The sequence below is a fragment of the Chenopodium quinoa genome, unplaced genomic scaffold, assembly GCF_001683475.1.
Source record: "Chenopodium quinoa cultivar QQ74 unplaced genomic scaffold, ASM168347v1, whole genome shotgun sequence".
Classification (NCBI taxonomy): domain Eukaryota; kingdom Viridiplantae; phylum Streptophyta; class Magnoliopsida; order Caryophyllales; family Amaranthaceae; genus Chenopodium; species Chenopodium quinoa.
The window spans coordinates 918104-937350 of record NW_018744304.1 but is presented as its reverse complement, the minus strand read 5'-3'; the positions used below and the strand labels follow the sequence as shown (position 1 = coordinate 937350).

General features: G+C 35.2%; 1 protein-coding gene across 2 annotated transcripts; it reads left to right on the top strand.

Annotated features, from left to right (window-relative positions):
- The first annotated feature begins 310 nt into the window (after positions 1 to 310).
- Positions 311 to 15029, top strand: LOC110695612 (ribosomal RNA-processing protein 8-like). 2 transcript variants are annotated; one of them, XM_021872826.1, is made up of 10 exons: positions 311 to 551; positions 898 to 1179; positions 1280 to 1341; positions 7897 to 7948; positions 10469 to 10583; positions 10712 to 10806; positions 13884 to 13990; positions 14081 to 14195; positions 14349 to 14393; positions 14547 to 15029. In XM_021872826.1, exons 2-10 carry the CDS (start codon positions 982 to 984, stop codon positions 14616 to 14618), a joined length of 861 nt encoding a protein of 286 aa, XP_021728518.1. In that variant the 5' UTR covers positions 311 to 551; positions 898 to 981; the 3' UTR covers positions 14619 to 15029. The 2 variants fall into 2 exon arrangements, with proteins under 2 accessions (XP_021728518.1, XP_021728517.1); XM_021872825.1 differs by having other exon boundaries at positions 312 to 561.
- The last annotated feature ends 4218 nt before the right edge of the window (positions 15030 to 19247 follow it).

The following is a 19247-nucleotide window of genomic DNA, read 5'->3' as shown; positions in this document are numbered from 1 at the left end:
GGGTAAAAATACCCAAATCAATAGTTATGAGTTATGATGTAAAATTATTTCAATTTCCTAAGATTAATTAATAGGCGATTTTAGTTGTAATGTAGGAGCTTCCAATATTTAAATTTCAAAAATGTTAAATAAGATAGCTCCAAAAAAAAAAAAGATGACATCATCCTTGCATTTAGGCGAGAAATTTTTTTATTGAGAGAGTGAGATATAGGCATTAGTGACGTCAGCATATTCTGTTTTAGTAATAGTTAATAGATTTCTATTTTACTATATTTATTTTCATTTCATTTTATATGCTGTCTCACCCTCTGTTTGGTTTTGTACGTGTGTAGGTAGGAGTGAGTTCGGGTTCTGGCTTTGAGTCAACTGTCAAGTGCCAAGTACCAAGTGCGTAATTGATACTCAGTACTCACCCTTGCAGCCACCTTCGCATCACAACACAATAACACCAACAGCACCTGCAGCGCACAACCACCTTGCTCCACCGTATTCACTCGCAGCCCGTATTTCCACCTCAGGCCAAACGCTGCACATCTCCAAAGCCCTACACAGTTACACACCGTGAGCTGCTGCACATCTTCAATTTATTTTTGAATTTAATTGATAATTGATAATTGCTAATTTGAAATACAATCGTGGAGTTAGATTCTTAATTGCTAAGTTGAATATTTCACTTTTATGATTGTAGAATTAGGTTCTTGCTTGTTGGATTTTTAATTGATGATTGATATATAATTGATACATTTTAATTCATTTGTGTATATAGGGATTATTTTTTTTTTTTTTAAGTTTTTGTGTGATTTTAATTTTTTTGGAGTTAGAACTTAAATTGTTAAATTATTTAGATATTTGAGTTAGATACTTGATAAGTTGATGTCTTGATTGATTTTATGCAAGGTTTTCTGGTGGCCTTGTGGGAGTTGCGATCAAAATTTCCCTTACTCATTCCACAAGGAGCGAAGGATTTCGAGAGGTTGAGTAATGGCGATAGAGGGAGACACCAGAAAACGTAAGAGAAGAGGTGGAAAGGGTAGAGCCCGCAACAAATCTCACAAAGATAACACAATTACCTCTTCTTCTTTAACCACTGCCACTTCTCATTCTAAACAAATAATCCCAAATAAAATCTCTAATTCTTCTCGGTCTAATCCTATTAAATCCTCTAATTTTCTTGACAAGGTAGTATTTTCTTTCTTGCTTTCACCCCTTTTCATTCTAGTTTTAATTTTTAGAATTTTCAATTAATAAATTTTGTTTTTTGTTTTTTGGGATTGTATAGATGAAGGCAAGGTTATCAGGTGGACATTTCAGGATGCTCAACGAAAAGCTCTACACTTGCCCGTAAATTCTTAATTACTTTTTATTTTTATAATTTTTATGCATGAGAATTCCTAAAATTTGATGTAATTTAGCGCAAATTTTTTGTTTTGTGTTGTTGTTAAACTGACTGCTACTTGAATTGATTTACTTGCTCCCTCCGTTTCCAGATAAAAGTCTCATGTACCCTTTGCACTAATTTTTAGGAAGGTGAATAAATAGGACTCTGGAGTCGGGTTGATTAAAGGCAAATACAATAGACAAGATACTACTAATAGAGCTTGGTTGTTTAAAAATGAAAAACAAAAGAAAGTAATGGAGTTTGGTTGAATAAAAGTGGATAAGTTACTTGTAATATGTGAAGGTAGTAGTAAGGGAAGTTTAGGGGGGATTTAGGCAGCACTTGGATGAGAGAAGCCGAGGTCAGAGAAGTATTTATCATCCATTGAATTGGTTAACGCAAAAACCCGTGTCGGCTCTCAACAGTAGTTCAATGGTCATACTCTGCATGCAAATGCTACGGGATGGAAATGGGGGAATGTCTACAATCCCCGGGGGCCAGCTTTTGATAGGAACCCCTTGCCTGTAGGAAAGGTGTTTCATTTTTGAATTTATAGGTTTTAATTCATCTTGTTGGGTTATAATGGTATTGGGACAAGGTTTGCGGTGATCACCTGGTTCGTAACATATGTTCAAGGTATTGGGTGGATTAAAGGTGCTTCATTTCTTCTTCTTTTTGTTGTCCTTTGCTTTGTATTGTAAACTGAGTTTTGTGAAGGAACATGGAAATGTTGAAACAAAGTTCTTGTGTAGTGCACTTGTTTGAGATTTTAATGCAAATGCATATCTTTATTACATGGTGATGAGCAATTAGTTATGGAATTTTTGAGAGCTAATACCTCATGAACTCACTTATGGTGATTAAATATCTCAAGAAGTTATTCAAGCTATGGTGTTTAACTGTGTATGGTTGCTTATTATGCCAAATGTTATTTGTTTTGTGAAATTTTGTTGTATATAGTCTGTACAATTTTATTATTGTTGTTTCTTGCATATTTGCATAATTTTTGTACATAAAGCTTAAATGATTTCCTGATGTAGTTAACAAGCCATAATGTATAGCATCAATTTCAATAGTTGAAGGGTTTGAGCCTTTAAGGTGGTCCGAAATCATGCAATTCTAACCCATATTAATAAAGATGGGTAAAGTGGCAGATTGCATAATCAGTTAGTGTTTGTAAAATTAAATGTTAATGAATAAGATTAGTCACTATTTTATTCCGTCATGGCAAATTCTCCCCCATACTAATACAACTGACAATGATCTGGGTACTGGTGCGGAATAGAGGTTGGGTACGAAAGAATTTGCTCAATTATGACTCTCCATACAAACCTAAATTAGAGTAAGGAAGGGAGATCTTGACGCGAATCAGTCTTTATGGAATATTAAAATGGTCAGAGCTCTGATAGTCTTCTTCAATGCATGTCTGTGTGCATCTTTCTCCTGTCTTTGTGCAGCTGGTGGGGTATATTCTCTACCCTCACCTACAAATAATCGATACGGAAGATCTGGCCTATATCCGAGCTAGATCCGGGTATTTGTATCCATAGCTCATCCTTGATTTATCATTTCGACACGGAACATTAAAAGAAAGAGTGATTGCAAGGAGGGGGAATAATTAAAGAATAGTTTTGATCTTATGTATTAACCTTAATTCCATTAAATGGGAAAGGGGGGGGGGGATTTGAGGTGAAATTTACGTTTTTTTGCTTAATAGAATGGGGGCGTTTGGTAAGAGTATAAATCTCATCACCTTGAAGAGATTTTTTCCCCTATAATGATTGCTCCACTATGGCGGGAGGTGGGTACTAAGCTTAAAAATTGCGTGCAACTTTTTTATACTTTTTTTTATTTTTTTTATTTTTTTATTTTTTTTTTAATTTTTTTTTTATCTTGGTGTAGGTTGGGGAAGGGGTACAACATAATATGAACTATGTGAAAGAAATTAAAAATCGTTCGATACTTTGACAATTTGACTTTGGCAGTACTTCCCCCCAACTCTCATTGTCTTATTTATTTATTTATATTCTCCCTTTGTTTCAATTTTATTTTATTTTTCTAAAATTTCAAATATTTTGAAAATTTGAGTAAGATTGAAGATATGTTTACTTTTAATTATCTCCGTTTTTTTCTTCATGTCCTCGTGCATGATTTCAAATTAGGACAAAGTTCTTGTATTCTTGAAATTTTAACTTTGTCACATCTGACACTCATATCCATACTTTTATCCGACACTTGTACTCGAGTCCGAGTAACATAGGGTATAGCTAATAGAAGTGGTCTTTGTTTGGGCCTTATGTTGGGCCATAATAATAATATCTCTTATATGTGGGTTGGTAACTTGAGGCTGCAAGCTGCCTACAACTTTGGAGCCCAAATTTAATAAAGTTATGTATTAGAACACTGTCTTTTATTTTGGAAAAAAGTTTTCTATTTTTTTATAAATGTGACTTAATATTTAGAATAAATACTTGTAAGTTTTAAATATAGAATATTTTATTGATGTTGTATTCTTGTATAGGACTATGTCCCCATCCATAATATTTAAAAATGCCGAATGGGGATCTACACTTATATTCGATTCTCATGCCCATGTCCATGTAACATGGAGGAATTATAATACATTGTTATGCATTAGGTATAAACATGGAGGAATTCTAATACATTGTTATGCGTTAGGTATAGGGAAGAAGTAATATTGGAAGCGCAACATAATTAGTTTAGCTTGGGGAGAAAGCAAGGGAGTTAGCTCTTTAACTAAAAGAGATCAGTGAGAGGGTAAGCATGAAAAAAACATTTAAGAGTTCAATTACTTTTGTTTGTTACTCCCTTTTGTTTTAAAATAAATGTTTCGTTGCCAACGTAGATACTTGACCAATAATATCTAACAAGTACCCATGTGGCTATGTTTAATCTTATGTATAAAGCACAAACATGAGTCAAAGTTGTGTAGCAGATTATTGAAAAAGTCAACTAGGGCTTATATTTTGAAACAGAGGTGTGGTTTGGGAGAGAAGAGGCCTCTTGAAGGCTTGCACTATTATTCTGTTTTATATAATTCTCATTTCATAACCCAAACTGCAGCATCCAACCAAACACCTATCCCAACTACCCACCTTTTGATACTCATCTAGATCAGATTCATTTTTTTCTGAACCTGGTATCCACTTCGCAACATCACAACAAGATATATAATGTGGAGCTGCAACTCAATCTGCTTTGTATATTTCAAGACATGGGTCATTGATCTTCATTGCCATGGACTCATGAAGAGTTGATTACCATCTGCCTTTAGGAAAAGGTGGAAGTTTGGTCGGCTGTTAGTGTTATGCATTGGGAATAGTAAAGGGATAAAATTGGAAGTGCAACAAAAATACTTTAGCTTCAAGAAAAAGCAGTGGATGTAGCTCTATTAATAAAAGAATCAGTGAGATGGAAAAAATTACTAAGAGTCGAATTGCTTTTTTTTGTTAGTCTTGGGAGAAAACAAGCCTCTTGAAAGCTTGCACTATCTTTTTATTTCCTGTTATTATTCTCATTTTGTAAATCAAAATCATCTTCTTCCTTTAGTTTTTTTTGTCCGTAATCCAACTCATTACATAAACGAGCTTTGGTATATTAAGATTAGTATGACTTCAATCTTTCATACCCAACTATTTTGGTTTGAATATATCTTGTGGGTATACTTCTATTCTTTTCGTTTCTTTCTTCTTTAGGTACTAGAAGCCATCTCATTCATAGCTTTTTTGGTAGAGCACTTGCCTATGTTTCTCCTAAAACCACCCACGTGGTCATAGTTATTAGTTATAGCTGATAAACTTGCTTTCTTGCTGGGTCCTGTGAATTTTTATTTAAATTATTTATTGGAATTTCCATAAAATGGATCATCTCCTTTCATAGTTGAAATAAGGCACTCTTACATTGTGGTAAAAAAAAAAAAAATCATAATTTTAGAAAATTATATAATGCTCTATTCAATATGAGGTCAAAATCATTAATTCTGAATTTTTATTTACAAAGGGTTTTAAATTTGTCGATTGTGAGGTTTATTAGGCCTAAGGGGTCCAATGGACAGGGAGAAAGTGAGCTCAAAGCAGGGCTGTGTGTTTGTGTGTTATGGACACGAATTAAAGAGGTTGGTAAGAAATTTAAGAATTGTTTTGATTTTGGTTGAGAATGTCAAGTTTTTTTCCCCTTTTTTCTCAGGGGGAGGGGGAAGTTGATGGTGATGATGTGTGGTATGACTGTATGAGATCTTTAATGTTTTTCTTTTATTTTCATTCATTTATATTTATTTTGAAATTTCTTTTATTTTGATTTGAGGGTGAATTGAAGAGAGGTTGAGAGGAAAGGAAAGTTAGGTTGGAAAAATTGTAAGCTTGTTATATTTTCTCTTTCTATCTTCATAATTTTTTAAGGCTCCATCATCATTCATCAACCTTGGTTGCAATGCTACTTTAATGCGTATGGACCTTGGGGAGGATTTCTTGACCTTTTGAGTCAAAATCAGTGATATCAAGATTAGATTAAGGGTATTTTGGACAACCTAAAGGAACGATATATGGACAGCACTGGATTAGAGGAGTAATGAAGCTATATTGCATTGCTGGTGCCTGTACTTATAACTTAGGAGCATTGGTGCTTTTGTGCATTTCTGTTTTCTGGTGCTGTATGTCTGGAACTGATCATAGTTTTCCATGAATAGCTCTAATTTGTTGCTTGGCTGTTCTTAGTGTTGTTTCCTTCATATGGGTGTGCACTAGTGCATCCGGCATCACCATTCTAGCAAAAGACGAATTTTTCCTTGGTCCCCTTTTGGCTTCAAAGTGTTTGAACCTATATTATTGCCTGAAAACACTACTACTCTTCAAACACTTATTCAAGCCTTTAAGAACCAATCCAGATCATGCAAGGAGTGCCATAAGAGAGAAATTAACCTAAAATCAAGCTATTAATTCCTTGAATGCCGCTGTGAGAATATCAAGGGAATCAACATCAATGTGAAACTGGAGGGATCTAGCTTCTGCATCAATAAAGCTATTAAGTCATAATAGGATTTATCTGTTATAACCATAAAATAGTAAGGAATTTAATCCCATGTCAATGACTACTGACTAGTCATTTATGTATACTGTTAGTCAAGAGGATGCAGCTCACAGCCTAGATGACTGTAAATCACAATTATGGGTTATGTAAATGACTAGTCATATATGTATGCCGATGATTGTAAATTGCAATTATGGGTTATGTCAATGTCTAGTAATATATGTATGCTATTAATCAAGAGCATGGAACTTAGTGTTTGCTAACAAGGTTGTAAAATGGAGGACATAATTATATGTAATGAGCATTATGATAGCATATGTATGGATGTTAATGTTTTAATTTCTTATCATCTTTTAAGATGGTTTCAATTGATAGACACATGCATAGTTGTACACTTTCTTCCGTTTTTCAATTTCCGTTCTCAATATTTCCTTTTTTCACTCTGATTGAGTGGCATCATGTACCTGAGATCTGAATGGCCCTTGGCTTAAAAATATTTGTTGTTCACATAGCATTATAGTGAATATATTTGTGAATGTAGCAATCTCCTATTTGTGGCATGGTACTCAATTAGAGCATCTGTGGTCCTGAAAAAAGAATATAGCCAAAACTAGAAGGTGGCAGTACGTAATAATATTTGCCGTGATAGAAGAAGTGCAATGAAGCTGGGGAGGCCCATTTTTTCCAGACTCATGTGGTTGATTAGTGTGTACTTTGGGGGCGTCTTATTATATGATTTATTAATTGTATAGACATTATGGTACCCTACTTCTCTTTCTGGGAATCTTTCAGATTTTGGTACTTGTAGGTAGTCTTGTGATCTTAAGGCTAATGGATCTGATGTAGTCCCAGAAAATAAGGTACCTGTATTATTTTTTTTTAAAAGAATGATCTAGGGACTCATTGTAGAGTATCACTAATTTGTTTTAATTTAAAGTTATAAAAAAAGGAAAACAATAGGAAACCCTTCTCACGAGGGGAGTTCCTAATGCATTTGAAGAAAGAATAGGAATTAACCTAGAGTTAATACAAGGAATAATATCCATATTATCGCTAACTAAATGACCATCAATTAATTAGTGTATTGTCCAATACCAATGTATGATAACTGTTGATACTTGTATAGTTTCCCTTCTCTTCGCTTAATGTTTCCCTTTTCTGCGTCTCTTCTGTTAGGATTGTGGATGACAGATATCAGCCGCTTCATTGTTTGCTGGAGGTGTTAAATGTTCATCTTTAAGAATCTTTGAAATTCATGAATTACTGGACCCCCACCCCTTGAATAGAGTGAAAAGTATGATTATTGAGTTTAGAATTGTTTGACAGTTGAATTTTGTTTTGTTATAATCTTTTACTTGGGGGCTTGTGGGGGCATGATTTGGTTTAGCATGTTATAAACTATTTATTGATGTATTGTTAGCCATTTTATTTTGCTAAATTGATATCACATGTATCCTACTTTTGTTTTGCAGTGGAAATGAAGCTCTGAAGTTTTTCAAGGAGGACCCTTCTCTGTTCAATATGGTGAGTTTCTACTTTTATGGTTACTATATCCAAGTTGTGTGACTTATCCTGGATATATTATTGACTAAATGGGTAGAGTTTGGGGAATGTTCTGTGTTAAACAGTACATATGTATAAATTACCGCCTATTATGTAATAGATATTATAAGTCATCTAGTACTTAGAAGTTTTGGATAACTTTTAATTACTAATTTGTAAGTGCACTCTAGATTCTTGGTGGCTGTGGAAGCCACCTATTGGAGTAGCTAATTTATTATATGCATATCTAAATCCTAGATTCCTTATTGCATAAATGTTCACTTGCCATTCTTGCGAGCCCTACCATCTAGTAATTTTTTTGAATATTATCTTCCCTTTAATAAATGTGTCCAGTGGTTAAAAGTTATTTCACACAATGTTCGTGCTGGATTTTGTACTTGTGATTCTGTTTTGAAATAATATAATGTCTCATGCTAGAGATTCTTCATAAATAGTGGCGGATACAGGGGTACATACCCTCTTTCCAAAAGACAAAATATTGATCAAAGAGACTGAATATTATATAACACTGATCTCATAGGTTTTGTCATAGAGTCAGCATTAATAGGTCTTTGCTGCACTCTTCTAAAAAGGAAATGAAAAGAGACTGGTAATGTCTACAACTGTTTTCCTTAGTTATATAAGTACGCTTCTGCCAAAATGAGTTTTATTTTAATATTTATTTTTTAAGTTTTTTTCTTTTGTTTATTTTTTATTTTTTTATCCAGTTCTTTTAAAAAAACTTTGGTATTATATATAGACATATAATACTCCCTCTCTTCTTTTTTTACATACCCATTTATTATTTATATAAAATGTAGTAAGTGGAAAATGGGTCTTTATTTTTACTTTTTAAGTTTGAGGGAGGAAGTTTTAAAAACATAATCATTATTATATATTCTTATATGGACCATGTGGTGGGTTAAGGAGTGATAAAAGTGGATGATTTCTTTACCATAAAAGGAATAAAGCAAAAGTGGGAAGATAAAAAAGAAACATATCAAAACGGAAATTAGGAAGATAAAAATTGAACGGAGGGAGTAATTTGTTCTTGTCCTCTTCACTTTTATATTACTATGAAGTACGAAGTATCATTTATATACTTAAACATATAACATTAATATCAAATATCGGTCATTTTAATTACATCAATATATTGTTAATATTTAATGGTTGTCTAATGATTTCTTATATATATAAATAAAAGAGTTTTCGAATCGTTGGTTCTAAACTTAGTATGTTCATCAATATAGTTAACACTTTTTTTTTTTTCCCCCTGATTTCAGTACTATATATCAGGTATAAATAAGTATGCCTCAATTTGTATCATTGTATATTAGATTATGGCAATGTATAAAACTAAGTGTGATTAGTTATACTAGATTAAATTATTACAAGTACTTTATTTCTAGTGTATATATATGGTCTTTAGATTTGGCTAAAAGTTTTATAAAAGTGTAACCTTCAATAAAATTATTGGTTTAATATGTTTGGTTATTTAATTATGAATGACTAATAAGATAGTGGAAACAAACTGAAATTTTAGTTTGTCAAGTTTGTAGTTTATAAGTTTTATTTTAACAAGCCGAATTTGTACCCCATCTCTAAATTCCTAGATTCGCCTGTCTGTGATGAATTATCTATGTTCCATATGTAAATCATTGGAATCTATTAGTTGATTTCTACTCGTTTAATGATAAGATAGGTAAGATCAATCTTTGAGTGGATTCTTTGGTCCATTATCAAGGGTGTATATTCCAAAATTTGCTGGAGAAATTTCTTGAGTACCAATACTCATGCTATAGACTACTTATCACTGGCCCTTCAAGATTGCTCAAAGAGATGTTTGTAGCACACCTCTTTCACATTACAACTATGCAAGACTTGGATTTGAAATATTTGTGAAGTAGTGTTAGTCGTAACTATAGGGATAATGTCTTAAGTCCAAATATTTAGTGGTTTTTTGATTCACGCAGGAAGTAGAAATTCCCGTGAAGTTCGATTTTTTTGGGAATTAAATTCCATAATCCAAATTCATTGGAATTTCCTAAAGTTGTTTGGTTATCAATAGGGAAGTAACTTTCTATAAGAATTTCTTATTACCTTGGGGAATTACGTAAGGGAACTCCTACATATTGTGGGAAGTGGAAATTCATAATAAGTCCTACTAACCTCATTTCACCAATTTTTTTGTCAACTAAACAACTTACCTACCTTGCACAGTTGCACTTACTAGGAAGTCCCACTATATTTTGCTGAATTGTACTCTTACATTGTAAACTTTTGCTTCAGCATCTGAATTATGTTCTTTTGTTTACATAATTTTTGTGTGTACATGGCATGTGAAATTCTAATTTTTTTTTTTGTGTTTGAAGTGTGTGTGTTGTTATATCCAATCTGTCATATACTCATAGGAATATGCTGCCAGGAAGTTGTTTGGGTCTGATATAGTCATTGCCTGATACCTTGCTTGTTTTGACATTTTCTTAACTTATATGCCAGTATCATGTAGGATATCAAGAACAAATGTCACATTGGCCTGAGCTGCCAGTTAACGTGATCATCAAATGGCTGAAGGATCATGACCCATCTTTTATCGTGGCTGATTTTGGTTGTGGTGAGGTCTTCTGTGCCCTATTTAAACTAATGCCTATATTGAAATGATGTCTGGTGTAACTAGGAGTCTCACTTATTGCTTCTCATTATCACTTTTACGCTAATTGTGCCTGTTTTTGTCAAATGCAGGGGATGCACGGTTATCAAAGAATGTAAAAAATAAAGTATATTCTATTGATCTTGTTTCCAGTGATCCTTCTGTTATTGCTTGTGACATGTCCAAGGTGTGCACCTTAGCAATCTATTATTTCATCCCATTTCATTGACCCAAGTGGTTGCGGATGTTTCTTGTTTTACTTAGTAGTCATTAGATCCATGATTTAGTGGGATGGTTGTTTGTATATATTTCTTTCAGTAAAACATATATACTGCTGGAAGCTTGGGTTTGAGACTTTGAGTCCACATATTACTTTACCTTAATGCTATCTAAAGTTGCCACCTATGTCACCTAGGCCCTTCATCCACCGTAACTCCATAAGTATCCAAGTCAGATTCTTAACAATCAACACAAGTATTAAAAGTAGTCACTTGTTTGTAAAATAGATGAGTCTTAACCCCACTTGGACCTATATTCGTGTTTGGCACTGAGTTAAATAGTGCTTTGGTTGACAAATAAAAAGATGGGAAGTAAGTTTATAGGAAATAGATGTATGTGCTCACTTGGTTAACATTAACATGGGAATGATAAGAGATAAACACGTCGTTATATGCAAACCCCTAATCAAAACAATTTATGATCCTAAGCTAACCTAAATAAGGCAAGCATAGGGTCGAACCCAAGGGAGACACTAAGCACCACAAACACTATCACCAATTAATCTAGCTCGACAAATTGAATGGAAAATCAAACACTAATAAACTACAATTAAACTAGGGAATAAACCAAATATAACAAGCACTAAGGAAATGGTTCAAAGCAAACTGTCACTCAAGCAATAATAGGGGAAAGGTGGGAATCAAGCAAACTAAGTTTCACATGAAAGATGATTAAAGGCATAGTCTACTCTCCTGTCGGGAGCAACTACTTTCTCAAGCACACACAATCACACTGTCGTCATAATTATGCATGAATTGAAGCAAATAAACATGAATCATCTGACGAGCTTTACTTAGTCACATTGTCGTCATAATCAAGATTAACTCACCCAACTACAACCATTGATTGGCCACTCAATAGAAATAATTGGTAAATCATGAAAAACAAAGACTTTAATCACTAATCAACCCTTATTCCCATTCCCCAACATGCTCAAGATTAGGCTAACCCATCACCATTCCCTTAGTTAAGGGACTACTCAATAATCATGTTGAAAAGCAAGCTAATCATACAACTAACAAGGAATGACATGTTTAATAAGCAAACTAAGGAAATAAAGCAAGTGAATAAAGAGTTAAGGGAAAAAAGTTACTAATGGAGCTTCATTAATTTTCAAAAAGTTGATTACAAATCATCCAAGATCACAAGATTAAGTGTTTCTCTCTCTAAGTTTACTGGAAATTAAGCTACTCTAAACCCTAATTAATTGCTAAAAAGAGAGCCTTAAAGCTATTTATACAAGAGGCTTAAGTGAGGGAGACCGACTTATCGTGTGCGCCCCGCCCGCGATAATCTGGGTACGGGAAAGTAAACCCCGAAAATCGCGCCCGCGAATGATTGATGCGTGCCCGCGCTCGCAACCAAGGCGCGCAGACTTCCTGCCTCAACCTCTGCAATCTTATACTCAGTGCGCGCCCGCGCATTTCTTTTGCGCGTCGTCTGGCTGGCGCGCATAGCCACTCTCTCAAACCTTCAATTTCAATCCATGTGAGCGTCCTCGCATGAATTCAGTTCGCCCGCGCAAACTGCATTTGCGCGGTCTCTCCTGGGCGCTCAGCTTCAAAACTTCACCCCTTGCTTCATCATCTAGTCTTTCCTACAAAAACATGAAGAAAAAGAAACAAAGGTAGAAAAAGGGCAAAAATAGGAGGGAAACTAAGAAATGAAAGAGAACGAAGACAATAAGGTAAAGTCATAAAAGAGGGCACAAACAAGCTACAAGCACGGGGAAAAACCACTAAAACGGACTCTGAATCGTGGCATAAATGCCACTCATCAGGGAAGTGAGATAGGAAATTCTACTTTCCACTATATGGAGGAATTCACTTGCCTAGCCCCTTAAGGTTAGCGGAAATTCCTTAGGGAATTTGGGAAGTAGAAATTTCTACCGCCCAGCCAAAATAAATCTTGGAAATAAAATTTCATGGACATTGAAAATTCATGGAAGTTAATACTTTATCTAACCAAACAAGCACTTATTTTGGGTAACATAACATATGAAATTGATGAGCTAGCACAAGGGTATCTCTTTTGGATTGGAATGTTTAATTAGAGTAAGCTCATACAATTTTCACCAAACCTTTGGGGGATTGATCTAAAGTTGTGATAGTCGAAATACTCTCTCAAGGTTTGTCTTCTTTCCATAGTTGACCCTCATTCAATTTTATCAAGTTCCTTGTATTTGCTGTATGTTACATTTATTTATTTATTTATTTATTTTTTTAAAATGGAATGTGCCCGGTCATCAGGATTTATATTTTTAAATCTCAAACATAAGAGCATTAGAATTTTATAAACAATATTTTGAAACTTGTAGTAATAAGACGTAACTTTTTTTTTTTGGTGTTCCACCCGGTTCACCCTTTGGGCTTATCTAGATTCGAGGATCAGTTTTGGGTGGTTAGGTTCCAGTCTCCTCCCAATTGTTGTTGTGGGGGATCAATTACGCAGTCCTTCCTACCTATTGTAGTCCCTATCACCACTACACCAACAACCAATTGGTACATAACTCTTATTGTAATTTGTGTTAAAAGCTATTGTCTTGTAAAGTATAAGTCATATAGACTGTTTTCTATTTGTATGAGTTCTCCCTTCTTTAGGCTGGATTATTTTGTCAATTAATGTAACGCAGGGCTTTTTACATTCACTCTTCAGTTACAGCTAACTTAGAAAAATGTAAGATTCTATAAAGAGGCATCAGCAAAAGTAATTTTGTAGTCTAGAGACTGAGTTGGACTACATTTTTATGCATGAGCAATTTTTGGAAGTCTGCTCTTGCAGATCTGTTCTAGTTTAATAATATTTGTGAGACATGATACCTGTCCTCTGTGATTTCAACTTTCCATGTATTTTAGACTTTATTTCATGCTGCACGCTCAAACATTTTGCTGAGATCAGGTGCAGTATGCTCTTGTAACTAAACATCATTGATCAAGTGTATTGATATCTCAATGCTGTTTAAATCATAAAGTTTTGTTCTTGCAGACACCCCTTGAATCATCATCCGTCGATGTCTCTGTATTCTGCCTTTCGCTGATGGGAACTGATTTCCCTAGTTATCTTCAGGAAGCACACCGAGTTCTTAAGCCAAGGCAATATTTTTAGTTTGGTGGTTTACAAATTATTGATAAGTGATTTTTTTTTTTTTTTGTATGTTTCTGATAATATTCTGATGCTTTTAGGGGCTGGCTCTTGATAGCTGAAGTAAAGAGTAGGTTTGATCCAAACACTGGAGGAGCAGATCCCATAAAATTTTCCAAAGCCATATGTGAACTAGGATTTATTACTGAAAAAAAGGTATATGTGCTTTTAATTTCCCCAAAAATTGACAACCACATTGTGTTTCTTTCTTTTGTTTATTCTAGTTATTCTAATAGTATAAATAAAGTCTCTTCTGGACTCCTGCTTGCTTTACTGTAAAACTGTCTATTTATGAATTCTTGTTTACAGGATTCCTCAAATAAGATGTTCATCCTGTTTTTCTTCAGGAAAAAGGTGTGAATTGCTTTCCTTTCATTTTTCCATATCAGGGTATTAAGATTAAAGGCCCTCGTTATCTTTGTGTTTTTGCATGTATGTGGGCCAATCAACCGTTCCTTGTTTATTTGTTTCTTATTTTGAATATGCATCACTTTAATTTTTGGTCAGGATGAGCAACTGAGAGATGTGAATGAGATTGAATGGCCTGAGCTTAAGCCTTGTCTCTACAAGCGTCGATGAGCATTTGGGAAAAGAACAGTTTTGTTTTTATGGTGGACTAGCATCTTCTTTGATTTAAGAGAATCTTGCATCAAACATCTTTATAACCCAAGGAGTACTTGGATTAGAGAACACAATTGCATTGTTAAATGGTGATTATGGTGGTATTGCTGATGAAATTCGGAAAACAAGTTTTTTGGAGTTTCAGATAGGGAATGAAAGTATGGAACTTATTCATTTAGACCTGCTGTCAACTAGAAGTGGTGGCTGTAATTTGCTGTTAGCCAGGAAGTCCTAATTGTCACGAGCAGTCCCTCAATTACGCCATAGCTATACTGTTCATTGTGCAGTTCTTGCCTTTAAACATTATGATAATTGAACAAGACCAGCAATGTAAATTCAAATGTTATTTTATGTATTTTTGGTTGATTACCACTGGCACATATTTTTGGAATAATTTTTTTGCTAACTTTGGCTGTGATCGATCAACTAGTTTAATTAGGGAATTAAGTTCAGTTGAGCTTTCTTGTTCTATTGGTATGACTTTGAGGATCGTGATTGTGTTTAATTAATTTGTGTCATTTAGAGAGTGGAGATGATTAACAAATTAATTATACAGTATAAATTTAGGAATACATTGGTCTAGAAAATTAATGGAACGACTCAATCAAGTATAGGGTAGTTAAAGAGTGTTTTTGGATTAAGGAAATAGATGCAAAGGAAGGGAAGTGGAGGGATTGAATTTCTTTCATTTGGATAACAAATGAGGAAGGTAATTGGAGGGGAGATAAATGGAGTGATTAAACTGTAAAAAATTGATCTCTTCAGCAATAGAAAATTTGGAATGAAAATTTACTCCCTCCGTCCTTAAATACAGTTCCCATTTTCATTTTTGGTGGTCCTAAATATAGTACTTATTTCTTTTTTTTATCATTTAATTAATGTTCTTTGGAAATTACTTATTTACCATCATTTTTTTTGTCTTTATTAGGGAAGTGACAAAAAATACCTTCTAATTTTTATTATTATTTGTGCATCATGACTCCTTTTGTTTTTTTAAACTTTTTTTTCTTTTTTCAATTTTATTATTGAAATAGTAAAAATTACATTTTTTCTCTGTTCTTTTTTTGCAAATGATTATCAATTTGGTTTTTCCATGTACTTTATTATTTCCTCCTCCTATTCCTTAATTCCCATGTTATTTTCCAAACGGGAACTATATATTGTGACGAAGGGAGTATTATTTTTCCTCTCCTCCCTTTCCCTTCTCTCCTCTTCCCCTCCCTCTTCTTTTCCTTCCCTTTCTTTATCCAAATAAATTAGTGTTTGTTGTAAAGATGAACCTCAATTTTATGGGCTTGTCTTTGATTTTGAATTTTGGTATATGTTCTATTGTATTTATGGAAGGCACACCCTAATCCAGCTTAATAACATAATCCGAACCTACTGAATATATTGAGAGAAATATGAATCAAACTTGATCTAAACATGAACAATTAAATTTAACCTGATTTGACCCATATGCTTCATCATATTTTAATATTAAGCATAGACTATTTTTGTAGTTTTTAGCATGACTCAAAATCTAGCTTGAGCTTGACCTATACCCTTGAGTAGCCAACCCTATGTTTGTAGTTCATGAATTTTAAGTAAATTAGATCTAAAGTTGTCTAATTTTAGTAGTATGATTTTGTTTTATGAAAATTTTGTTAGAAGAAACCTTATATAACAATTATTTTATCAAAACAACCTTTTAAAAAAAAAAATATTTTGGCTACAAAAAACCTTAATGCATATCAATATTGTTCTAACATTATTAATAAGTGTTATCTCATAATATCAATAGGGACATATAGGTAAACCAACATTTCAAGGATATAATTGCCTTCACTGGCAATGGCAACGACTTGAATTCGGGTCGGATGGAGCTTCACTTGCATCCACCTCGCTTACTCCATTCGCTTTACACGATCCACACGCCACCCTCAAAACCCATCACCTGCATCCTATCCATCCGTCATCACCAAGTGAAACGGGTGGATCAGATGCTTAGCGGGAGATGATTATAATTTCTTATTTTATGTATAATCAAAATTATTTATGTTAATATAGTATTTTACGGGTGATGATTACATATATATCAAATTAATACACATAAACTTCTATATCAAATTAATCGATAATTATATACATATATATCGGGGGGATAATGGATGAGTGACGGATGGAACGGAGCCCCACTTGTATCCAATCCGGTCCGTCACCCGCACTTCATCCATTTAATGCGGATTTTTGTCCATTTATTTATATCGGGTGGATCGGGTTTTTGGATATCCATTTATAATTGTCATCCCTAGTCTTCACACTATTCATAAGTGTTTTTTTTCATACTTTTTAAAAGGTAGGGAATTATTGTTATTATTATTGTTATTATTATTATTATTATTATTATTATTATTATTATTATTTTATTTTATTTTATTATTTATTTATTTATTTATTTATTTTTTAACATGAGACAACCTAACACCACCTTCTGAAACTATTTTCGGCGTTGACTAGGTTATGCAGGTCACGTGACCTTATATTTTACTATTTCTACCTTTTTTCCTTCACATATTTCGCATTCAAACCCTTTCCTTCTAATCTCTTCCCTATTTTCAACATTATAACGGTCACTAGAGGGCTTTATGGACCCATGAGAATCATGGAAGAAAGTTCATTGCTTGAAAATTTTATTACCATGAAAGTGGGCACATGACTTCATGGGTGGGTGTTTATTGAATGCATTTACATCCCAATTGATGATGCAGCAGTTGCAGCAGGCACCATATCATGGAAGAGCTTAGAAAAACATGATTAGTTGGTTCGTTATTGAAAAAACTAAAGATGAAAGGTTTAAAGAGGGGAAAAGGGGTGAAAATAGTATAAAATAAGGTCACGTGATCTACACATCCTCAGTTAACGCCGAAATAGGTTGGTTTACACTAGTGATTAGGGAATTTTGCTCCTACCAATCGGAATGCGCCACGTGGGCCAATCAGGTCCTGCCAAGTGTCCCCCAGTTGGAACTGTCAGGGCTTGCCACGTGGCACGCGCTTATTCGTCCACCTTGGACCTATTATGTCATGACACGTGGCATACTCCATGCCTAATGGAGAAACCGGCCACCCAGACCCAACTTCCGAGGGAAGCCCAATCAGCCCTAGGTTAACCTAAACCTAGGATTGGCACGTTTCCCAAGGTTATAAATACCTCCCTTAATCCTCATTAAGGGGGGATCACGGAAAAAACACATTGATTACACCCAGAGTTACCGGCTGATCTCGCTAACAAAGCAGATTACCTACATTAAACACTCTCACCTAGAGAGATCCAATCACTTTAATTTCCGCATTAATTACTCCTTAATCAAGTACTAACTTGACCGTTGGAGGCGGAGCTCCCACCACCAGGAGTCTCCGTTATTTTGCAGGTACAGGCGTCCGGTTCCAGTCTCGGAATTGTAACTCTCCCGCAGGACATCAGAAAACCCCGAAACATTTGGCGCCGTCTTTGGGGAGAGTACTTCTGAGATGGCATCCAAGTCTGTACCGACTCCTGAAGAGAGGCGTCCCCTAGACGACCCTCAAGTTCAGTCGGACCATGATACTGAGGATGAATTTGAAGTTGAAGCTCACACAACTTCAGACGGGACCCTAAGGGCCCGACGTACCCGTCATACCGAAAGGAGGGAACGGGAACATTTTCATACAGGAAGCGAGCCAGCAGGCGCACCGCCTGTTCGGCAACAGCCGACTGATGGGTCAGCTCCCATTACAAGAAACGAACTCATGACCTTCATGAGGGACTTCAAGGGAGAGATTCAAGAGTTGATCAACAAGAAGCCGCCTGCTCTGGTCAAGGAGCAGTCGGCTAAGAAACCCTCCACTTCACTGAAGAGGAAGCCAGTTCAAGGGCGAGAGGCGACTCCTCATCCTAAATCTAGGAAGCGGGAGCCACCTGCCCTTGATTTCACAAAATTCCGTTTTCCTACAGGAAATAGGAAACCTGTTCATCATATTCTGGCGGACGGGTCGAAGCAAACATTCACAAACGCTCGGCTACTGCTAGAGCAGAAGAAGAGTGACCGATTGTCAGAGTCGGCCTCTACTTCAAACTTTCAAGACAGTCTGCTAAATGCCTTGATGAGGCATACTCAGTCGTATCATGAGAGTCAGTCAGGCGGCACCTCCCGTCAGTCCGGCTTTCATAGCGACCAGGCGGTACCAAACTTACCGTTTGTGCCGCAACAACAGTATTTTTTGCAGCCACCTCCGTTTGGTGGACATGCAGCAAAAAACGTCCAACCTATGGACTGGCAGCTACGGTTGCTTAGAATTGGTGAACAGCCGTTGGCCTTCTCCAAGGAAATTACTGAAGCCGCTCAGCCGGCCAAAGTAAAAAATGTACTAGTAGGCGCCTATGACGGCACTACTAACCCAGAAGACCATCTGATGGCATTCACCAACCTGATGTACCTTCAAGGGTTGGATGATCCCACTTGGTGCAAGTGTTTCCCAGCGACTCTCAAAGGAATCGCACAACAATGGTTCGGCAACCTGCCGACTGGTTGTGTAAATAGCTTCAGGACGCTTGCTTACTTATTCA